The sequence below is a fragment of the Thalassophryne amazonica genome, chromosome 7 (assembly GCF_902500255.1).
Source record: "Thalassophryne amazonica chromosome 7, fThaAma1.1, whole genome shotgun sequence".
Classification (NCBI taxonomy): Eukaryota; Metazoa; Chordata; class Actinopteri; order Batrachoidiformes; family Batrachoididae; genus Thalassophryne; species Thalassophryne amazonica.
In genome coordinates, this window is record NC_047109.1 from 15,111,565 (window position 1) to 15,136,997 (window position 25,433).

Consider the following 25,433-nt stretch of genomic DNA (forward strand, 5'->3'; position numbering starts at 1 on the left):
TCACAACAACTCGCTCCGTGTGATCAAGGTCCGTCATGGTGACTTGACACCGAGCGGAATGAAAGCTCCTCCTATTTGATGACGCACTGGGGCGAATTTTCACAGCGAAAGTCCACCCAAGCAGAGCGACACACCGGGCGAAGGAGGCGCGTCCGTCGACCCCCGCAAATTTGTAGCGTCTGATCGCGCCCGGTGTGAACGCGGCGGAAATCCGCGAAGTAGCGCTATTTTTTACACTTATTATAGATGTTTTAAGGCTGTAAAACCCCTCACTACACACTTTTCTCAAACAGGCATTAACATTTTCTCACTTTTCTCTCTTGTGTAAACACTCTCTTTTTTCTTCTGTGTGAGAAGATTATAAACAGACACACGCAGAACACAATGCGCGGCTCTCCCTTCACTCACTACCTCCGGGGGTACGGATGCGAGACCCGCAAAGAATCCAAGTCCTCTCTCGGTGGCCACGGAGCTCTGCGGCTACGGTCAACATCCGGATCAAAACAGCGAGCGTAGCCTCTGGACCTGTTGCCAGATTTGGCGCAATTCCGCACAGCAGACAGGAGGGTGGCGGTGTGATTGGCAGTGAGAGCAATCGCGGCGATTTTTTTAAATATTTTATTAGTCAAGAGAGGTGGCGGATCATGGATCCAGTATAAATAGCTGTCGGAGCCAACGTCAGAGGTTCCGGAGCGCGCTCCGTCTTGCTCCCCCTCAAATTAAGCCCTGCCTTAAACCCACTAACAACTGTTCTGAAATCGAATCCTTACTGTTTTGTGGTATATGTCTGATTCTTTTTTTTTAATGTGTAATTTCTGAACTGATGATAAAAACAAAAAGGGTCAACGGAGTAACAATTTAATGAGGACAAAACAGGGAAAATGATCAAGCTGTACCGAGGTACAACTGACGGCTTCCAGATGAAATACCACTCCATTTCAGAACCAGGACAAAAAAGAAGAAAGAAAGACAAAAAGCCACACAAAGAAATAATCAAAGCTTTCTTTCATCTACAGTTGACTGCAGGATTTTTTTTACACCTAGCGATATTTAGCGGAAAACATTAGAGGAGCAAATGCATTTTATTTAAGGTCAGATCTCTGAGTGTTTGTATTTCTTCTCTATGCGTCTCAATCCTCCATTTTTCTGTAACGGTTTGCCTCGTCCTCACCTTTAATCCAGTCATTCATTCCTGTTCCCACCACCTCCAACATTATTCACTAAAGTTAATTCCTTCCAACCTTTCATCATTCATTCTCTCTGGAGCTTCTGAAGAACATATGTCGGCTTTATGTGTGATAAAATATTATCATTATAAAATTTTCTCTCTACTAAAAACTGCCACCATCTGGCGGTTTAGTGGAATTACACCTGAAACATCAGTTTCTATCTTTGACAGCTTCTTAGCAAATATGACCCATTAATTGATTTTTAAATTGAACCACGGCTCAAACAAACAACAACTAGAGGAGGTGACATGGTAGCCTGCCCCCACCGGTATGACGTTTGTTCTGCACTGTTTAATATGTCGAGAAGGAGAGGACTTAACGAATAACGACAACATCCCCAAAGACGGCACTGGTACCTTGGTACTGACGGTGCAAACATCGACAAAGCTCTCTGTGACTGTCATGGTTGTTGCGCCGGACTTCTTCTCAACTTTCATTCACACGAACGTTTCGACGCGGTGCAAACACAATCATTACATCACAGCAGGACATAAGTCTGGATCACGTGTGGGCTGTTTAAAGAGGTTTCTGAGACGAGCTCGCTCGGCTGAATTATGCTGCCAAAAGTTAACTCAAACCTTTGGCAGCTGGTAAAAAAAGGTGATGCTTTATGATCTCACAGAGAACATAGCTTCTGTCCTAACGAGTGTTAAGTTGCTGATTTTCTGTTGTCAGGCATTTAAAAATGTTTAGGTTTTGCCTCTTTCAGTAGCTTCAGATGATAATTTTAAAGGTAGACTTTTGGCACAATGAGAAAATTTCAATCATGTAAAAGCAATGCTGCTTAAAAGAAAAAAAAAAAAACCCAGACTTTAAGGAGGTAATTAACAGCTGAATCATAATGACTGCTTGTTTGTTTGCAGGCTTCTAGTATGTGTTTGTCGTGTCAGTATGGGGGCGGAGCCTCTGCTGTCTAGACAGCTCCGTCGTGAATTAAACATCAAGGCTCGGCGGTCTGGATCTGAAGACACCGATTCAGCAGGTTCACCCAGCAGACCTTCTGTGGAACTGGGATGAAACGATCTTTACCGGGAACAAGCTGTTTGTTCTGCTACAGAAAAAAAACATCACTGTTACCTCACGGAACAGACGAGCTGATAAATGCATTCACAGTCATACGATTCTAATGAAGGACAAATTAAAGCAGGCTGGGGGTTTCTCTCTCACCATCACTGCGTCTGGAGCTTATAAAGTTTCTGGTTTCTACAGACAAAATACTGTATCATGGATATAATCTAATAATGGACAAACCCGCCGTGTGATGTCTCCTGTACATTTTCTGAAGCGCAGCTATGAAGCTAAAGTTGTGCAGCTCAGCATGTCACCACATTTTCAGTTCCTGACTGCCAAACTCATAGTTAAGCCATGAATAGATAAAGACCGGTGTGATCAATAACATCCAGACAAGCCCACCTATCCAAGCTACAAATCTAGCTAAGGCTAACAAGCTAGGTAACCTGGCTTTGAATGACTGATTAAGGAAGATTTTTACAGGCTGGCCTGTAGCTCTAATGAGAGGTAGCTTGTTGCTGGCTTTAAAACCATGACACTGCATATACCCCAGGCCCCATATTCTCTGGAGTATCAGTCACACCTGTCAAAAATGTATCAAGATGAGGGAAAAAACATATATAAGTCACATCTTTTTTGTTTCCTGTATGTGGAATAAACTTTGTAACACATTGTTTCACACAGGACCTCAGGCTGCACTGTTTCTTAACACAAGGATTCTTAAATTCACAAGGATTCTTAAAATTCCAAAAATAAGTAAGATGGATAAAGAATATGTTGTTATTTGACGTGTTTTGGACAGAAGAACTCATCCGGTGGGCATGGACTGCTGGTCTACAGCAATGAAAACAAGAAAAAATGTAAGTATGCTTTTTGTTGTTTTTTTTTTTTTTAACGGCTCTTTACGATTTTTGTGCATCACTGTGCTTTTGTTATTGCTGTTAATTCTTTTATTGTTGGACTTTTTTGTTTAGTGCTTTGATTCCTGGGAAAGTACGATATAAACTATTTTTATTAAGGAACACATGATTTTTCAGTACATATGTCGCAGGACCACCCAAACTACTTAAAAAAAAGGGGGGGGGGGACTTGTACACTGGAGAATATAGTAGTTAACATTACCTAGCTAGGTAATGACATACAAATTAAATAATACTAAAATTTCACTCACTAAAAATACTGGAGCACAAACTTCTTTGATGGTCTATTCATACAGTTAACTACACAACAATCGATAATATCATAAATAATAAAATGTTCAGAAAGGAGCTAGCAGCCTGCTGCTAGCAGTATACGTAGGAGCTGTATGATAGCGATCAATCAAATCAAATGCATCCCTAATTATGCATAACGAGCTACACGAGCAGATACTCTTCCATCAGCTTGCATCAAAATAAACATCCAGATGCGCTGTATGTAGTAACAGGGGACTTCAACCACATAAACCTGCAAGATATTCTCCCCAAATTCCACCAGTATGTAAACATCGCCACACGAGGGGAAAACACGCTGGACAAAGTGTATACTAATATACGTGGAGCTAACAGAGCAGCCCCCCGCCCCCATCTCGGCGCCTCAGACCACATCTCACTCCTCATGCTTCCTGCTTACAGTCCAGTGTCGAAAAGCAGGGACACCATCACAAAGACCATCTCTGTGTGGCCAACTGGTGCTGTGTCCATGCTTCAACACTGCTTTGAGACCACCGACTGGCAAATGTTCAGAGCGGCTGCAACAACAAGGAGCAATGTGGACCTGGAGGAATACTCACCGACTGTGCACTGCTACATCCGGAGGTGCATAGACAATGTGACCACCTCCAAGACCATCACCATCAGGCCAAACCAGAAACCCTGGATGACCAGAAAGGTGCGCTCCCTGCTGAAAATTCGTGATGTTGCATTCAAAGACAGCGATGCAACAGCACTCAGAGCAGCCAGAAGGAACCTGTCGGTGGGAATTAAAAGAGCTAAGTCCACATATGCCCTCAAGGTTCAAGGCCACCTCCAATCCAATGACCTACGGAGCATGTGGAGGGGCATCAAATGCATCAAGGACTACAAAAATAATGTAGCACAGTGCTCTGCAGACCCAGCGCGGACACTCTGAATGCCTTTTATGCGCATTTTGAGGCATCCAACACCACCACCCCCTCCCAAGTCCCTCCATCCCCCAAAGACCCTCCCAGTCAGCAACATCACTACAGCTGAGGTGAGGAACGTGCTGCAGAGGATCAACCACAGAAAGACTCCGGGCCCTGACGGAATACCAGGGAGGGTCCTTAAAGACTGAGGTTCTGGCGGATATATTCAACACCTCTCTGTCCGAAGCCAGAGTTCCGCCGTGCCTCAAGACATCAAGGATAATCCCTGTGCCAAAGACCTCTGCACCATCCTGCCTCAATGACAAGGCAAGTTGCACTCACCCCCATCACCACAAAGTGCTTTGAGAGGCTGGTGATGAGGCGCCTGAAGCAGACCATCAATGTGACTGTAGATGAGCACCAGTACGCGTATAGGCAAAACCGGTCCACAGCTGATGCCATCTCCACCGTGGTGCATCAGGCCCTCTCCCACACAGAGAACAAGGGCTCCTATGCAAGGCTGCTGTTCCTGGACTTCACTTCTGCATTCAACACCATCATCCCGCAGAAACTGGTTTCCAAGCTGGCTGAACTAGGAGCTCCCTCAGCACTGTGCAACTGGATCCTGGACTTCCTGACTGGGAGACCACAGAGTGTCAGGATCAACACCACCTCATCCTCCACCATCATCCTGAACACTGGCTCACCCCAGGGTTGTGTGCTCAGCCCACTGCTGTACACATTGATGACCTTCGACTGGAGAGCCCAGCACAAGAATAATCTTGATGTTAAGTTTGCAGACGATACAGCAGTGATCGGGCTCATTAGCCAAGGGGATGAGACACCGTACAGGCAAGAAGTGGAGAACCTGACACGGTGGTGCAGAGACAACAACCTCATCCTCAACACCCAGAAGACCAAGGACATAGTTGTTGACTTCCGCAGGTCAGCCCCCACCACCCCCCTCCCCCTCTACATCAACAGAGCTGCGGTGGAGATCGTCTCCTCCATCAGGTATCTTGGAGTCCACCTCTCCAACACTCTCACCTGGCACACCAACACCACGGCTGTCATCAAGAAAGCCCACCAACGTCTCTATTTTTTGAGGAAATTGGGAAGGGCCGGCCTAAACACCGAGGTCCTCAGGGCCTTCTACAGCTGTGCAGTGGAGAGTGTCCTGTCCTGCTGCCTCCCTGTGCGGTATGGTGGCTGCACGGTGGCGGAGAAGAAAGCGCTGCAGCAGGTGGTGACATCTGCACAGAGGACCATCGGCTGCAGCTTACCACCCATTGGGGACCTCTACATCTCCAGATGTAGAGACAAAGCCACCTACATCCTCCGAGAATCAACCCACCTTGCACACAGTCTGTTCACACCCCTTCCCTCTGGAAGGAGGCTGTGCAGCATCCGGGCAAAAACATCCAGACTGAAAAACAGCTTCTACCTGAATGCTGTCAGACTGTTGAACAGTTCAACATCCACCACCAAACAGTGAACATTGCACTACATGCACACTGTCACTTTCTTAATACTCTAACGCTGCTGCTGCTGCCGACCCTGTGCCTTGTATATATATTCTATGGCCACAGGGGTGCGCATATTGTACATTGCATAGGTTTATATTGCGAAAGCTTATACAATAGGTTAAATTAAAAATGTCCCAGTTAACTACACTGAGACCTGGGGAAACTACATTTCTTCTGCCTGTAATGGTCAAGTGACAATAAAAGTGAGTCTGAGTCTAAAACAGCTTAAACTAATTATCTATAAAAATTTTACTCCAGTACAATTTTCCCAAACGGTGGAAACTAGCTAACTATGTACCAGGCTATAAAACATGTTTATTGCTGCTGTAAGGTTGGCGAATTTAACATGGGGTTCTCTGGGGATTGACTCACTTTTGGAGCCAGCCTCAAGTGGCCATTTGAATAACTGCAGGTTTTGGTACTTCTGCAATGGCTTTACTTTCCAGCACCGGGGATTGCTGCCTGAGTTTGCAGAACAAATGATGTGACAAAATGTGTGTCTGTGTGTACAGCCAGCGCATTGGAAGAGGCATTCACAATGGGAAAATTGTGTTAATATACCTTTTATTTTGGGAGCGGGGGGGGGGGGGGGGGGGGGTGAGGAATATGTGAGGAATATGAACTCTGATGACAGCATGTAGGGTAACGGCCCTCAAGTGCTTCCACTGAAGTGAATGGGGAAAAACAGAATTTTTTTTACAGTGTGAAATCAGTGTTTTTTTTGGGGGGGGTTTGTACTTGGATGGTGAATAGGCTACGACAAAATGCTTAAAATGTGTGTTTTATGAGATGCACTAAAATGACTGGTCCACAGCTTTTCCAAATATAATATTTTGAGGAGGGAAAATTAGTTGGTTTTATTTTATAAAGTATCTCAGACAAACAGAAGTGAGTGAAGCCCAACACAGCGTGAGAATGGTCTTTAAAACATGATGGATGTAACCATGGATTTTATCCTTTTCTTTCATGTGGCCAGGAGAAAATTCTTAAATCAAATCAAATCAAATCAATTTTATTTATATAGCGCCAAATCACAACAAACAGTTGCCCCAAGGCGCTTTATATTGCAAGGCAAAAGCCATATAATAATTACAGAAAACCCCAACGGTCAAAACGACCCCCTATGAGCAAGCACTTGGCGACAGTGGGGAGGAAAAAGTCCCTTTAACAGGAAAAAACCTCCAGCAGAACCAGGCTCAGGGAGGGGCAGTCTTCTGCTGGGACTGGTTGGGGCTGAGGGAGAGAATCAGGAAAAAGACATGCTGTGGAAGAGAGCAGAGATCAATCACTAATGATTAAATGCAAAAGAGCATGTTTAGTCTCCCAAAAGCGTGGAACCAGCTGTGTTGGTGCGTTGTGCCGTTGCATCATGCCATGCTAAGCTAAACTGCTACGTGCGGGACCAGTCTCACTGAGGAAACCGCTTCTGTGATCACGGAGTTGGACAGAACGCGATGATGAGAAGCCGCCTTTAACAGAACAGGCGGATGTGGACCAGCTTCAGCACTTGTATTATTGGCCAAGCTGAGCTAAACTGATAGCTAATAAGCTACCTGCAGCCGGTGAGCCCTGGTGGAGCAACCTCTTTTCCTGTGGACAAAAGATAGCGCCACACAGTGGAACAATAATTCTATATGGCTGTGTGTCTGTGAACACAGCAGGAGTGAAATCAGAGACACCACTTTCACGGTATGTGACCATTATTATTATATGGCTGCGATGTTACGCACACTCCGGTTGGCTGATTTCCGGTCTGATATTTTCCCTTATCAGACTAGTTACCATGACAATCAGAACGCGTATCACATTTGTTACAAACCAGAAAGCTAAAAACTGTGTTAGAAAAACCACACTGGGCATGAACATACTCCATAAATATCTAAACAGCATCGGAAAAAAACACACAGATTGAAAGCTTACCAGCTAACGAACGGACCATCTGTTAGCAATTTCTTCATGGAGGTTAAGTCAATAGATCGGACTATGAGCCGTCAGCAGCTTTCATATTTGGGCAATACCGTAAGATCATGTGTTTATATGTATAGTAGCCATATAATAAACAAATTATTAACCTCGCGCTCAGTTAATAATCCTTTATTATTCAGTCTTATTGAGACATATGTGATGTTTGTTTGGGGTTTTTGTGAATACATCGCGGGTTACAAAGAAGCGAGGAGGACAAATTCCAGAATCTGATTTGAAAGCCAAATTGAAGCCATATTACATTTGGAAACAAAAAAATAAATAAAAGAAAAATATTTCTGTGTAGGCTCTCAGTTGTCCAGGTGGTTTCCATAGTAGAGAAGCTTGAATCTTCGACTGGACTGGGACTGATTCTTCTCTACAAGAGTCAGACAGAAGTCAGACTTCCAGAGCAAGAATTTTAGCTGAGGAAGCTTCTGCGATTTGAAGCGAAACGTCCTCTCGTCAAGCAACCCAGTCCAGTCGAAGATTCAAGCTTCTCTACTATAAAAAGAAAAAAACAAGAAAAAAAAAAACAACAACAACAACACAGACTGACTGTGTGCTGGAGTAAGTCATGAGGTGGAAACAGGTGGACTGAACTTCAAGACACTCAACACCTGAGGTTACATCACTTTTACAACTAAAAATAGCTCTGAATCTGTGTGCAGTTTTCAGACGTTGTATGGTGAATTTTATTTTAATCAGCTACATTAGTAACTTGCACAAGTTAAAGAGTTGGAAGTAATGATTCATAATTGGTATGTAATTTTTAAAAAGATATTGTTTGATTGGAGTGAGATATGCCATTTAAGTCCCTGATGAGCCCTGAGGTCCACTGGAGCCTGACGCTGATCCCAGGATCAAAATAACATTCAATGATCATTATTAATTTTATTAGTATTTTTAAAGGCATGTGTTTTTAGCATTGGTAGCCAAATGGTTAGTGCACTTGCTTCCAAAACAGAATGTTCGAGGTTTAAGACCACCAGTGCCATTCTTCCTCTTATCTGGATTTATGTCAGGAAGAGCATCCGGTGTGAACTTTTGCCAAATCAATATGCAGATCCATTTTGCTTCAGTTGTGTGGTTCAAAAAGGGATAAGATAAAATAACTTACACCACCTCCTCCAACAATGAGGGCAGACAGAGTTCTGGTTTTGACCCTCCATTTGTCCTTTGTGACATCATAAAGCAATAATGGCAAAAAAGAATTAGAGGATCGAGACCAGAGGAACAATACTTGAGCTCTAAGGCCTTCAGACAGACGTGTCTGATCCTTTCAGCACTGCAGATTATGAAACACAAACCTGCCTTTGCTGTCTGCCAGCAGGGGGCAGCATGCAGCTCATGTCCAGTGCTCAAACACACCAACATGCCACTTGGTGCAGATTCAGCAGCTGCTCGATGAGACAAAAGTTTTCTCAGACACGTGTGTGTGGTTTGTGTGTGTGTGGTGTGTGAGCGTTTGTGGTCTGGGGTGGCCTGACCTGCTGCAGGGCGTGCTCGTGCCTGCGTGCCTGGCCTCTGCCTCGTGATGAAGGACCAGGTGGACAGCTTGTAGTGGTTGAGCAGGCAGATGATCACACACCCCATCACCGTCATCACCACGATGATGATGACGATCTGAACAAACTCCAGTTCAGCTGTACAAACACACAGAACAGAGAAGAAGGTTCAGAGCAAGCTGTCGGGCTTCACACAGCTCAGAACACAGAAATCTCACAACGCTCACTTATACATGTGCAACTTCTTTTTCCCCCATCATTGCTTGCTGTACAGGAACCTTTGAGTAATTATTTCTTGCATCTCGGTTCAAAACATTCTATTGATGACAATATGAATGCCCGAAAAGCAGAGATTATCATTAGAAATGATTGGCACGGCTGACTTGATTAATGGAGACCTTTACTGCAAGTTATGTCATCTGGCTGCCTCCCTGCTTTCTCACACATGGAGGGCAAAAAAAAAAAAAAAAAAAAAAGACAAAAAAAAAAAAAAAAGACATGCATCAGAGGGCTGTGCACGACACACACAATATAAATGTACAAGTTAATAGACACACCAATGGTAGATACACACTCCTACAAGCAGATATATACATCTGTAATGGTGTTGTTGATTATACTGTATAAGACTACATCATGTGACCTCTGGGTGACAATCACAAATATTTTGCTGATCAATATATGCTTTAGATCTCAATCTAGGTGTCTTGGTATACAACGGGTTGTCTTTCAGACCATGTTTTCCTTCACCTTTGACCCCTCCAAATCTAATCACATCCGATATCTAGCCAAGTAGTTATCTGACCAAATTTGATCCATCTAAATTTCTTAGTTTTTGAATAAATGAAACTCCCATTATAATGGATTCAGGTGGACCAGCAAATTTGTCCGTTTTATATAATATATATATATATATATATATAATATACTACAATATATATATATTACACTCAACAAAATATAAACGCAACACTTTGTGGTTTTGCTCCCATTTTGTATGAGATGAACTCGAAGATTTAAACTTTTTCCACATACACAATATCACCATTTCCCTCAAATATTGTTCACAAACCAGTCTAATCTGTGATAGTGAGCAATTCTCCTTTGCTGAGATACTCCATCCCACCTCACAGGTGTGCCATATCAAGATGCTGATTAGTCACCATGATTAGTGCAAGGTGTGCCTTCGACTGTCCACAATAAAAGGCCACTCTGAAAGGTGCAGTTTTGTTTTATTGGGGGGGGGGGGGGGGATACAGTCAGTATCTGGTGTGACACCATTTACCTCATGCAGTGCAACACATATCCTTCGCATAGAGTTGATCAGATTGTCAATTGTGGCCTGTGGAATGTTGGTCCACTCCTCTTCAATGGCTGTGCGAAGTTGCTGGATATTGCGAGGAACTGGTACACGCTGTTGTATACGCGGTCCAGAGCATCCTAAGCATTATTACTTTTTCTAAGTTTCACTGCGGAGTGGTACCTTAACATCTTAAATCCTGAATTATGCTTCTGCAACTCTAACTCTGTGGCCATGCCAATGACATCAACCGTGCGGGACAGTTTTAAAGTTCTCCGTTGCGCCTTTATGCAGTTTTTTCTGGAATTAATTTGTCCCTCAATGAGCTTCTTTCTGCAATCATCTACCTCCAAATCAAAGGTAAGGTGTACAATTTCCCTCCATGAATTGCAGGTTATTTGAGCAAATAGTTTTTCCGACTCCATGTTGTAAAGTTGGTCATATTTGCGGACGTTTCTTCCAAAAGTATTTGATCCATGATCGAAATGTAATTGGTGTGTGCACTGCAAACACTTTTAAAATGTGATGGGAGAGGAAGGAGTGAAAAGTGACAAATCACAGCCTTTTGTGGTGCCTGATTTAGCAGGTGCAGTTTGGAAAAAAAAAATGCCCAGGCTTTGAATCAAGGAAATAAGGCACCCACTTTCCTCGAATCAGTGAGTGTGAGTCCTGAACTTGAATTTGTACCTCTGTTACTGGGCACGTCCAGACTGTTCTATCAGTACATGAGAGGGGTTTTTAAGGGAAATACATTACGATGAGACGGGATGTTTTGTCCGATGTGTGCGAAACTCCGTTATGCAAAATGCAGTATATACGGTGTTTATTACACAGAAAACCAAACAAAAGCATTCTGACTTTTGCTTTTGTCTGATGAGTGTGAATATCCAGTTTATACGATGATGGTTTAGGTGAGTTTAATGTATACAAAAAGGTTTTACCACACCTTCTCACCCTTGACCTTGACTGATCCAAATCTAATCAACTCTAGATATCTATCCGAGTAATATCACACCACGTTTTGAAGTAAATATGTTCAGCCGCTTTTGCATTGTCTCTCGCACACACACCACACACACAACCACACACACACACACACACACACACCACACACACACACACACCACACACACACACACACACACACACACACACACCACACACACACACACACCACACACACACACACACACACACACACACACACACACAAGTAAAAACAATGTGCTGTTGCTGCTCTGCTGATGTGCAGGGTTAAAAACACACACAAAATGTGTACAAAAGCATCTTTGAGGTTTTCCTGATTTCTTGAGATTTATTCAGCCTGGCTGTGGTGTGTTGAGTTCACCAGCAGGGGGCGGCAGAGGCCAGTCGAGGCGTCTGTGCTTTTCTGGAAAACATCAGGATGAGCGTGGGGACTTGTCTGTCCCGCCGGCGGCGTACAGTACTGTCTTTGTAAAGATGCTGAATAACGGTGCCAGGTTTGTGCCACCAACAAACGTCACGATTACAAGCCATGAGGGCCATGTGGGAGGTCAGGGTCAGGTGGAGATACGCCACCATCTCTGCTCGGCAGGCACGTCTGCCTCTCATCTTTTGTTCATTGTTTCTCAGTCCTCCCACTCAGTCTCTGAAGCAAGCAATCACCTCCTGCATCTCCACATCGCTCCATCCATCTTCTCTCTGACCCCCGTCCTTCCATCCGCCTCCATCTTCCACAAGTCTTTTCTTGCATTCTTATCAGTTCTTCTCCTTTTCAATCTATCGCTTCTTCTGTTCCTCCTTCACCCACCATAATTCTCTGTTGCTGAATTTTCTATCTCGTTTTCACTCATGTGCATTTGACCTCAATTTGACCCCAATCTCACCCCCAACTGAAAGAACTTTTTGTTTTTGTGAAAGTGACGCCGGCATTTTTCTTTTTTTACTCCTAACCATTCTTCTACAGATCTAAAAGTCTGCATAAACTACAACTTCACTAATTTGTAGTATTTTATTTGTTATTAACGTTCTCTTGATGATGTTAACTGGTTTATTATGATGAGTAAAAAGAGGTCTCGATCTCAGTGGGCTTTTATCTGGTTAAATAAAGGTTATTATTATTATTACCTGAGGCAAAACATATGGCCATTGGGTCTAAGCCTTTTCACACTCTCGCTCTCTTCCAGGTCTGATGCGCGAGGTCAAAGAGAAGAGGTTGGTAAACTGCAGTCTCGAGGCAATCGTGACCGACTGTGTGGGCAGCGAGAATGACAGACTTTGATTATTTTTCCCGTTGGAGTGTTGATTCCTTGAAAGATATTTGTGAAAATGTGGTATTGGTGTCCAAGGAAGAACAACTGAACTTTATGCTGCACACAAACTGAAAATTCAGGATTTGCCCGACTCGACCCACTGCTAACCCAGACAGTGTCCATTCGTAAACATACGATCACTGATCACTGTTTCACTTGGCAGGTTTCCATAAATCTTGTGCACTATGTTTGTATTTCAGAGTGTGTGAAATAAATTATTTGTGAAGAATAAAACAAAATTAATCATGGATCTGGTTGTTGAATGGCAGTTGAATGATGTCTCTAGTAAATAACCCTGAAGTAACTGTCTGGTCCGTATCCCTGCATGTTCTGTCATTTATTAGGCTTATAGGCACATGTTGCTGTGATTGGATCAATGAATAATGAATGAATGAATGGGATAAAATGTACTGATTTGTATCACAACAGAGCAAGGCGACAGATTACGGAAGCATAGCGGAATTTTCTCCAGCAGCTTTTCTTGTCCGCTTCTTGGGGTGGACAAAGCATTTGGGATCATCTTAAGGTAATTATTTATAATATTTATATTGTAATGGCTTGGTAAAACACACTCAACAAAAATATAAACGCAACACTTTTGTTTTGCTCCCATTTGTATGAGATGAACTCAAAGATCTAAAACTTTTTCAACATACACAATATCACCATTTCCCTCAAATATGTTCACTAAACCAGTCATAAATCTGTGATAGTGAGCACTTCTCCTTTGCTGAGATAATCCATCCCACCTCACAGGTGTGCCATATCAAGATGCTGATTAGACACCATGATTAGTGCACAGGTGTGCCTTAGACTGTCCACAATAAAAGGCCACTCTGAAAGGCGCAGTTTGTTTTATTGGGGGGGGGGCTACCAGTCAGTATCTGGTGTGACCACCATTTGCCTCATGCAGTGCAACACATCTCCTTCGCATAGAGTTGATCAGGTTGTCAATTGTGGTCTGTTGGTCCACTCCTCTTCAATGGCTGTGCGAAGTTGCTGGATATTGGCAGGAACTGGTACACGCTGTCGTACTACGCCGGTCCAGAGCATCCCAAACATGCTCAATGGGTGACATGTCCGGTGAGTATGCCGGCCATGCAAGAACTGGGACATTTTCAGCTTCCAAGAATTGTGTACGGATCCTTGCAACATGGGGCCGTGCATTATCCTGCTGCAACATGGAGGTAATGTTCTTGGATGTATGGCACAACAATGGGCCCTCAGGATCTCGTCACGGTATCTCTGTGCATTCAAAATGCCATCAATAAAATGCACCTGTGTTCTTCATCCATAACAGCGTCTTGCCCATACCATAACCCCACCGCCACATTGGGCCACTCGATCCACAACATTGACATCAGAAAACCGCTCACCCACACAACGCCACACACGCTGTCTGCTATCTGCCCTGGACCAGTATGAACCGGGATTCATCCGTGAAGAGAACACCTCTCCAACGTGCCAAACGCCAGCGAATGGAGCATTTGCCCACTCAAGTCGGTTACGACGACGAACTGGAGTCAAGGTCGAGACCCCGATGAGGACGACGAGCATGCAGATGAGCTTCCCTGAGACGGTTTTCTGACAGTTTGTGCAGAAATTCTTTGGCTATGCAAACCGATTGTTTCAGCAGCTATCCGAGTGGCTGGTCTCAGACGATCTTGGAGGTGAACATGCTGGATGTGGAGGTCCTGGGCTGGTGTGGTTACATGTGGTCTGCGGTTGTGAGGCTGGTTGGATGTACTGCCAAATTCTCCTGAAACGCCTTTGGAGATGGCTTATGGTAGAGAAATGAACATTCAATACACGAGCAACAGCTCTGGTTGACATTCCTGTTGTCAGCATGCCAATTGCATCCTCCCTCAAATCTTGCGACATCTGTGGCATTGTGCTGTGTGATAAAACTGCACCTTTCAGAGTGGCCTTTTATTGTGGGCAGTCTAAGGCACACCTGTGCACTAATCCTGGTGTCTAATCAGCATCTTGATATGGCACACCTGTGAGGTGGGATGGATTATCTCAGCAAAGGAGAAGTGCTCACTATCACAGATTTAGACTGGTTTGTGAACAATATTTGAGGGAAATGGTGATATTGTGTATGTGGAAAAGTTTTAGATCTTTGAGTTCATCTCATACAAAATGGGAGCAAAACCAAAAGTGTTGCGTTTATATTTTGTTGAGTGTAGTTGCATTTTCACTCCTCCTTATAAGCATCTGTAAAATTATGTTTATTATGGATTTAGACATTTGTCTGACTGACGCTGTCATTGACCGACCCGTTTACCGTTTTTAAACCTCTCGACCTTTGAACCATCCTGGTCGCCCATGCGCATTCCCAAAGTGTGAAAAGGCTTATGTGTGAAGACCTGGCGTCTGTCTGTCCCTCTGTGTTCAACTAGTTCTGTTCTGCCACGTCTTCAATTCACAGGGAACATTGTTGGGACACAGACCTTGGACAAGTTCACAAGATGGCTAACCTGACCTATTTTAAGAGGTATTTAAGATGTTTAAAACATCACATTCTATAGCAAATTTGATTGGCATGATCTCGCTCACGTTAGTGCGCGAGCGTTGGTGATGTCGCTTCCTGGTATCACTAGCTGCTAACTTTGCTTCAATTCTTTGGCTAGAAATAACCTCTCTCTCTGCTCTCTCTCTAGCTCCCCCCTGCTCTCTCTCTCTCTCTCTCTCTCTCTCTCTCTCTCTCTCTCCTCTCTCTCTCTCTCTCTCTCTCTCTCTCTCTCTCTCTCTCTCTCTCTCTCTCTCTCTCTCTCTCTCTCTCTCTCTCTCTCTCTCTCTCTCTCTCTCTCTCTCTCTCCTCTCTCTCCTCTTCTTCTCTCTCTCTCTCTCTCTCTCTCTCTCTCTCTCTCTCTCTCTCTCTCTCTCTCTCTCTCTCTCTCTCTCTCTCTCTCTCACAGAAGCCAGTTTTTGGTCATGGACTTTTTGGTTTCAGTCATTCACGGATTTGCATACCTGAGGTGTGCAGACTTGTTTTTAAATAAAATCTGGATCGATCAGGCAGTTTATTTGTTGTTTAAATTTTAATGATGGTGGAACGTAATGTAATTTTGATGACATCACTATTTTAAATTCAGGTTTAGTTATTTTTGCTGATGGAAGCGTTCTGCACATGATGATTTCAAGGCCTGTCAGAAATGTAATAATCTAACAATAGTTTCTATTTTTACAGATAGTTGTACAGTCACACCCTCCTCCCTAATACTACAAGTATATTATTCCACAGTAAATATTAACATCCATATATCCGTTGTCTGTACCTGCTTATTGCAATTAAGGGTGACGGGGGGGCTGGAGCCTATCCCAGCAGTCACAGGGCGAGAGGCGGGGCAAACATTAACATACAGGAGCCTGAACCATATTTGGTAAAACATCCAAAGGCTGGACATGTTTTTAACACATGCTGTCCTTCTGCTAAATGCTCAGGAAGCATGAAGCTAAACTGAGCAATGGCATGCTGCATGTTACACGCATCCAACAGTGAAAGTCATGATGCTGCAGTTTTCTCTGCAGGCTGTGAGTCCCTTGTTGTGTTCTCAGTTTGTTCTCGACCTTGTCTTGGCACCATGTCTGACCTCTGACTCACACTCTGACTCACTGCTGGACTGTCACCGTGTGCGATTGTGTGTCTGTGCTGCAACAACGTCTGCAGCCCCTTACTTTACAGCATGTAAAACTTTCACTTTAAAGGCCGTAGGGGCAAAGTCATTCATTGATTAATTAGAATGCAAATCACTGAACCAAATTCTGTTACATTCATAGAACGATGAAATGCCACAGCACGGCGTGAAGAAACGTTTTTGTTTTTTTAACTGATGCTTTCAATTTATTTGCTGTATATCAATCTTCCATGATACACTTCATCTACATGCTCCATATATTCAAAATACTGCATTCCTCCCAAAATTGCTAACTTTGTTCTCTCAGTTTCTTAGCGATTAGGAATCTGTGTATATGTTCAGATTTGGGCGTTATTTTAATAAATTGTTCTTTTGGAACACGGTGGACTTTGTGAAAGAAATGTGGATTATACTGCAGGTTTGAACTCAGAGGTTTCTTGTTGCTGAGCCGCAGAACAGCGCCACCTGTCTGTTCTCACATGAATAAAAGGACATATGTTTAATGATCATCTGATGTGAAATTTTCTGCGCACCACATGAGGTGGGTTCCCATTAATGGAAATAGGAAACCACTGCTTAATGGAAACGCATGTTTAAAAAACCTGAAATATCACAAATAAATTTTTAACGCTTGTGTGAAATTGTTTTTCAGGAAAAATAAATAAATAAATAAAGAACCAAAGGTCTATTTAACTGTACCCACCCACTATTTACCCACCAAAAAATCTCAAAAAATTAGATCAGGACAATTTTTCCACCCCAGAATAGAGTCTTTTCACAAAACTTGTATCTTCATGATACAAGTTGTGTATTCTAATCAACGTGTTCTAATCCACAGTGTGTCACATTGATCAGAATATGGTGTTATTGTTATTTGATAAGACCACATATTCCCCACTGTACTGTTACTGTTCTCTCTCTACATTTATCTAAACATATGGCTAAAGCAATTTGTGCTTTGATAACAACTGATAGTGTCTTAAAATAAGCTAAAATAAAATTTGATACAAGTGAAGCTGCATGTACTGATCATTCAGTACGTGCAGTCACCATCAGTCATGATCAGTCACCAATATAACTTAGTTCTCAGGAACACTGATTGGGTTTAAATTAGATTCTTATTCACTTCTATGTTTTTTTCCATCCACTGCTGACGTCAGCATTTCTGGGATACTCACAATTTGTGTGTTGTGCAAAAAAGAACAACAACAAAAAAACCCTGCACAAACATTTTTCACATCAATTACTTCTAAGAGCGTGTTAAATATTTATCATATTTTAATTCACATTAATATTTCATGCCCATGTAACAGAAGAAACCATAAAATGCAGATATAGCAGGTTAACATATCACGTTTGCATGGACACAGTTTGAAGTAAATTCATCCTAAAGACAGAGTTTCATTTGTGTGAAATAACTTGAAAAACTTTAACAAGGAATTCTGTCAAAAACATGATATAATAAAATCAAAGATTCACCAGGAGTGTTAGTTTTTCCACATAAATGATGATTTAAAAAAGGTCCAGTCAGCATTTTGGTCCTTTTGGTTGAACCAGCCCCATTTGAATTTATTCCAGATGAACTTTAAATTGTCTCCATGCAACAGAACAACATTTCATCCATTTCTTTGTAGTTTCAACACAACGCGGTGCTCATTTTAAAATCTGTAACGCTGTCTCTCATTGGCTGTTGTGTGGATGAGCGGCGCTGTGCTACATTATCCTTCAGTCTTCAATCAGGACGTGAAAACGTGAGACTTAATAGCCACTGTGACATCTCACGAGAGACGTTTCCAAACAATTTTACAAATACATCCATCCATCCATCCATCCATCCATTTTCTTCCGCTTTATCCGGAGTCGGGTCCCGGGGGCAGCAGCTCAAGCAAAGCAGTCCAGACCTCCCGATCCACACACACCTCCCCCAGCTCCTCCGGGGGAACCACAAGGCGTTCCCAAGCCAGCCGAGAGATGTAGTCCCTCCAGCGTGTCCTGGGTCTTCCCAGGGGCCTCCTCCCAATGGGACGTGCCCGGAACACCTCTCCAGCGAGGCGTCCTGGGGGCATCCGGAAAAGATGCCTGAGCCACCTCAACTGACTCCTTTCAACGTGGAGGAGCAGCAGCTCGACTCAGAGACCACAGACTAAATCCGACACACGCCAGGAAAACAAAAATAACTCTTCTTCTTCGTCTTCTTTCGAAACCAACACAGTGCATTACCGCCACCAAATGTTTGGGCGTTTAGCATTAATGGATTCTGACAGATGCTATCAAAAATAACCCAAAAATGTTCACCACACAAGGTCGTGGGTTCAATTCCCGTGGCCTTTCTGTGTGGAGTTTGCATGTTCTCCCCGTGTGTGCATGGGTTTCCTCCAAGTGCTCCGGTTTCCTCCCACATCCAAAGACATGCGGGTTAGCTGGATTGGAGTCTTTAAATTGTCCGTAGGTGTGTGTGTGGGTGTGTCTGTGCTTGTTTGTCTGTTTGTGGCCCTGCGACAGACTAGCGTCCTGTCCTGGGTGTACCCCGCCTCGCGCTCTATGACTGCTGGGATAGGCTCCAGCCCCCCGCGACCCTTAATTGGACTAAGTGGTAGAATGAATGAATGAATGTTCACCACACAAGTAAAAACCTGGAGTTCTGGGAATTTCTGGAAAACTTTCATCACTGACTATTACAAATCACATGACATGTGGATGAAGTAAGAGACAAGCTTGTTAAATGTTATAAGGGATGACGTAACACCAGTATTGGATTAAAAAAAATCCAAAGTGGCCATATTTTTGGGGACTTACTGGTCAGTTGATATGACTATTGGTTTTACAGTTATCGCGAAAACACAGAACCCAGCCTTCAGATTCAATTTAATGGAAACTCTGTCTTTTCTTGGTACATTGGTTGGTTTTAAAAGGCTTTACAAAAAGAACATATTTACCCGTTATAGTTTGAAGGATTAGGTTTACCATTTTTGTCATTGTTCACTATTACTTGTTTAGTTGTGTTTTGAAATTTCAGTGATTAAGTTAAACTGTTCAGGCACTTTGTTCTTCTTTTTTTGTATAGTTGTCATGAGTGTATATATATATATATATATATATATATATTTTTTTTTTTTTTTTTTTTTCTTTTTCTTTATTTTTAATGGTATAAGGGGAGGGTACTCATAAGCCTTGCTACTGCCTTCACCCTTTCGGCCCCAAGGGTTCGCTGTACATTGTTCCTTTTGTTGCTCATCTGTGTGCCGGACAAATACATTTATTCATTTTCACCATTTTGCTTTGTTCATCCTGAAAATATCGATAAAGTTTTGCACAAATCTGTAATGAAAACTCAGCTACAGGCTGTTGTTGCAGGTAATGTGTCAAAATGAGATGATCATCGGCCCTGCTGGACACAAACACCACAACAATCATTCAACATGATCATTAGGTGACTGTGCAGCAGAGGCAAAGGTCTTTGTGCCTTTTGATCCGTCTTTGCATTTCAACTTGCTCCCTGAGAAATTAATACAAATGGGTTTTTTTTCCACTTGCATAACACAGCAGTGGTTAAACTGATCCCGTCTGTGGCTGACAGAGACAATGATTCATGTTTTTGTGTCCTCCAGAATGAACTATTGTTCCATTTACTGGCATATATTCAAATGACCCGGAATACAGCTGCTAGAGTTTTGACTAGACATCAGGAATTTGACGGTATTACGCCAGCATTCATTTCTCTTTGCTGGTTCTTGGTTCATATGAGGATTTTGAGGTTTTGTTGCAGAGACCAGAAAATACTAAATGGTTGTGCACCCACTTTTCTCATGGAGGTTGTTGAGCTTTATGTGCCGCCGGGTGCCCTGTGCTATCAGGGTGCAGAATCACTATACAATTCTGCAGATGGTAGAACCTTTGCACTTCTTTGCTGTTATTTATAATCAACAAATAGTCTTATTTGCATGTCTTTACTTATGGTGTTGACTTTTTTGCTCTGCTTGGTTGTTTCTTTTATATTAGTACGGCTTTGCTTTTTGTTTTTACCTTGTACTTTGTAATATGTTTTATACTGTAAAGCAATTTGAAATACAGTACAACTTGAAAATACTTTACAAATAAAGTTTTTTGCATTTATTTTCATTAGTTGCTTCATAATTTTTCCTATTATTATAATGATTTAGTCTGTTTTTATTTTTGTATTATTATTGTTCTTAGTTACTTAATAGTTTCTATATTATTACAATTGTTTTTGTTAATAATTACAATAATAAACAATTGAGTAACTAATATTATTAGTTACTTAACAGTTTATTATTACTATTATTAGTTACTTAATAGCTTTTGTTATTATTACTATTATTACTTAATTGTTTTTGTTAATAATAATAATAAGAAACAACTGAGTAGTATTAGTTATTTAATAGTTTTTATTATTAGCTACTCAATACCTTTTGTTGTTATTATTATTATTATTATAGTTATTATTACTGTACTGATGTGTTTTCACACTTTTGTTGAGTTTCAGATCATTTCAAATCCTGGTATGCATACTGAAAGTATGTTTGAATTTCTGCACAGGATGAAGGTGTGAAAAATGTGGACTAAATCTCAATATGTTTAAGATTTATAAAACAAATTCTTAAATTAGAAATCAATTTTCTGACAGTGTACATATTACACTGCAAGTACTGTATATAGGGATGGGTATTGATAAGATTTTATCGATACCATTATCGATTCCACTTATCGATCTGATTCCTTATCGATTCCCTTACCAATACCTCCTGTGAATTTTCTGTGTACTACAAGTAGGCTTTACAGGTTTTCTACGTCAACAACATTTTATTGAGTCTTAAAGTAAATACATATGAAATTGGTCACTGGATCCTTGATCTCTGGACATAAATAAACTCCACGTGGTGGATCCTTGATCTCTGGACATAAATAGAAATAAAATCTTAATAAAATGTAGTTTTTGTCAAAAGCATTTCCTTTCAGACATTAACGGCATGGATGTCACTCCATAGATCTGAGCTGAGCTCAGACGGCTGCTGGAGTCTGCAGGTCTACAGCCATACAGTTTTGGGCTGCTGCACGTCAGCCAGGACATCTCATTTTGGGAGGAAAAAAACATTTTGATCAATTGCCGTTTATTGTTTGTATTACAACATTTAGAAAGAGGTGCCATTTGATTTAAACCGCGATTCGCTTTGAAGTTATAAATTCCGAGGGAAAGAGCAGCGAAACAATGAACCAATGAAGCAGCAGATCGAAGCACTGCTTCATTGGTTCAAGGTTCAAAGCAAAGCAAAGCTGCAGAAACGGTTAATTACAGACCTGATGCAGGGTCTGTAATCAATGTAGAGAAATGATCAGTGGATCGAATAATTTCTTAACAATACCCGAAAAGAACCGGTTCCCGATACCTAAACCTAACTGTATACGTATGAAGTAATTACTTTAATTTTTTTTTATTTTTAAACTTTAAAGATCAGGTTACAGTTTTGAAACAATTGTTTCAAACTTTGTTTCAAATTGATAAATCGTGAAATATATTTTGAGTTCAGTTTGGTAATCTCTCAGGAATGGATGCAATTATGTTTGCGCTTGAGAAGCGTGTAACAATCACTCTACAATAAAATTAGGTCACCAGTATATGAAAAACTGCAGGGAAAACTAGACAACTAGAGGTCCGCCCGGTCTGACCAGCATCATTAACCCTCTCCAGGTCATTCATCTAGATAAGGGTGGGTTTGGATTAGTCTAGTCTAAACACACCCAATCCGATTGGTCCATCACAGCAGCCATAGGGTACAGGTGGGGTCACGAGGAGAGGAAGATGGCCAATCAGAACGAACCGTGCTGTGGTTAAAAAACAAAAAAACAAACAAAACAAAAACAAAATTTAATTCAGAAAAACCAACTGAGGTTTATCACTGAGTGAAGGAAGGAGGAACTTAAAGAAAACAGAGACCAGAGGAGATAAAATATAACACCTAACCTGGTACTGAAGAACAGCACGATAGATTAGTGGTTAGCACTGTTGCCTCACAACAAGGAGGTCCTGTGTTCGCTTCCCGTCCTTTCTGGTTGGAGTTTGCATGTTCTCCCTGTGTCTGCGTGGGTTTCCTCCAGTTTCCTCCCATAATCAAAAAATTGCTTATTTAGGGTCTGCTCCTTTCTCTGCCCCTGACCAAGGCAGAGTCTCTACATCTGGAGTTGGTCCGGGGACACCGGACTGTGGCTGCCCACTGCTCTAGTGGTTGGACTGTGTCTAAGTGTAACTGGGATGGGTTAAATCCAGAGGACAAATTTTGTTGTATGTCTGTAAGTAAAATGAGAATAAAACCCCTTCTTCTTAAAGACGCACACAGCTGAAAGTTGGACGATACCCTTTAGGACGGGTTAATATTTCCTGTGGCTGTAGAGGTAAGGCAAAGCTACATGAACCTCTGGTGATGTCATCATAGGGACACGCTTTCGGAACGCTCAACTGCAAAATGTCACCACCACAAATCAGAGTTTTCATCCCCACAGGGTGGTCTTAGCTCACACATGTCACTGTAACTCTGAAAGCCGCGTCAACAAAACCAACAACCCTGTTTTCATCTTAATGAGGGAGAATTTTGTTGATCTAACGAACTGGAGAGGCACGTGGGCAGACGTGTTTGTGCATGTGCCTCATTTTCTGCAGCCGGCTGCAGAGGCAGAAACAATTTTGTGTAGGTTAAGACAGACCCTGCTGGCCTGGGGCAGGAAGCGCTCATCCTCTTTAATATATTAAAGATAAGAAACATAACGCTACCTGGGAGTCAAAGCACACTTTACTAATAGTGGAACCCACTATTGTTTAACTGGGAGTTAAAATACAGAATGTTATCATGAACGGCAAAAACAGGAACCACAAGTCCACTTTTACCCACTCGGCACAGTAAACAGCTGGAGGGGAAACGTTATAGGCAATACTCATACTAGGCTATTAAATACAAAGGAGCCAAAAAGAAGACTTCCCAGGTAAATTCTTAAAAGGTAGCGGACATAAATGAAAGTGGTACCAGTATTGATGGAGCTGTGGAATTGTACAAATATAAGGCTAGTTTACATTGCAGGAACTTTGGCCACTCCCAAGATTTCAAGAACCTTTATCCGAACAGTTTGGTAATTGGCCTCATCAGCCACTGTGTCTCCAATTAGATGGACCATTCTTGCTTGCCTCTACTGGTGGTTGGCTCTCACTGCGGTATTGTATCACTTCCTGTTCCGGAGCACAGCGGTGTTTTTTCTGTATCTGTTAGCTGTTTAATCTGCGCAGTTAGATTGATCTAGTTATCTAGATTACGATTTGTTTCCCAGTGTAATCTTTATGTGCCTTAACTAAAGCACTCCTTCTGCTGAATCACCTCTAAATTATTTACACATTATTCACTTTGCGTGTTTTTAGGAATCCGCTAGCTTAGCGTAGCTACTAGCTCTTAGCCGATTTAGCATGGCGGCTTCTCCTGTCTCTCCCGCACTTTTCTGCTCTGGGTGTGAAATGTTTAGTTATTCCTCGGCCTCCTTTAGCAGTAACGGTACTTGTAATAAGTGTAGCTTATTCGTAGCTTTGGAGGCCAGGCTGGGCGAATTGGAGACTCGGCTCCGCACCGTGGAAAATTCTACAGCTAGCCAGGCCCCTGTAGTCGGTGCGGACCAAGGTAGCTTAGCCGCCGTTAGTTACCCCCTGGCAGATCCCGAGCAGCCGGGAAAGCAGGCCGACTGGGTGACTGTGAGGAGGAAGCGTAGCCCTAAACAGAAGCCCCGTGTACACCGCCAACCCGTTCACATCTCTAACCGTTTTTCCCCACTCGACGACACACCCGCCGAGGATCAAACTCTGGTTATTGGCGACTCTGTTTTGCGAAATGTGAAGTTAGTGACACCAGCAACCATAGTCAATTGTCTTCCGGGGGCCAGAGCAGGCGACATTGAAGGAAATTTGAAACTGCTGGCTAAGGCTAAGCGTAAATTTGGTAAGATTGTAATTCACGTCGGCAGTAATGACACCCGGTTACGCCAATCGGAGGTCACTAAAATTAACATTAGATCGGTGTGTAACTTTGCAAAAACAATGTCGGACTCTGTAGTTTTCTCTGGGCCCCTCCCCAATCAGACCGGGAGTGACATGTTTAGCCGCATGTTCTCCTTGAATTGCTGGCTGTCTGAGTGGTGTCCAAAAAATGAGGTGGGCTTCATAGATAATTGGCAAAGCTTCTGGGGAAAACCTGGTCTTGTTAGGAGAGACGGCATCCATCCCACTTTGGATGGAGCAGCTCTCATTTCTAGAAATCTGGCCAATTTTCTTAAATCCTCCAAACCGTGACTATCCAGGGTTGGGACCAGGAAGCAGAATTGTAGTCTTACACACCTCTCTGCAGCTTCTCTCCCCCTGCCATCCCCTCATTACCCCATCCCCGTAGAGACGGTGCCTGCTCCCAGACCACCAACAACCAGCAAAAATCTATTTAAGCATAAAAATTCAAAAGAAAAAATAATATAGCACCTTCAACTGCACCACAGACTAAAACAGTTAAATGTGGTCTATTAAACATTAGGTCTCTCTCTTCTAAGTCCCTGTTGGTAAATGATATAATAATTGATCAACATATTGATTTATTCTGCCTTACAGAAACCTGGTTACAGCAGGATGAATATGTTAGTTTAAATGAGTCAACACCCCCGAGTCACACTAACTGTCAGAATGCTCGTAGCACGGGCCGGGGCGGAGGATTAGCAGCAATCTTCCATTCCAGCTTATTAATTAATCAAAAACCCAGACAGAGCTTTAATTCATTTGAAAGCTTGACTCTTAGTCTTGTCCATCCAAATTGGAAGTCCCAAAAACCAGTTTTATTTGTTATTAT

At 42.4% G+C, this 25,433-nt stretch overlaps 1 protein-coding gene across 1 annotated transcript in view; it reads right to left on the minus strand.

Moving 5' to 3' along the window:
* LOC117513658 (low-density lipoprotein receptor class A domain-containing protein 4-like) overlaps positions 1–25,433 on the minus strand; it is an 832,720-nt gene that overhangs the window by 33,048 nt on the left and 774,239 nt on the right. Inside the window, 2 exon segments of the mRNA XM_034173890.1 lie at positions 9,302–9,337; positions 9,339–9,457. Of these exon segments, the coding sequence (XP_034029781.1) occupies positions 9,302–9,337; positions 9,339–9,457 (155 nt within the window).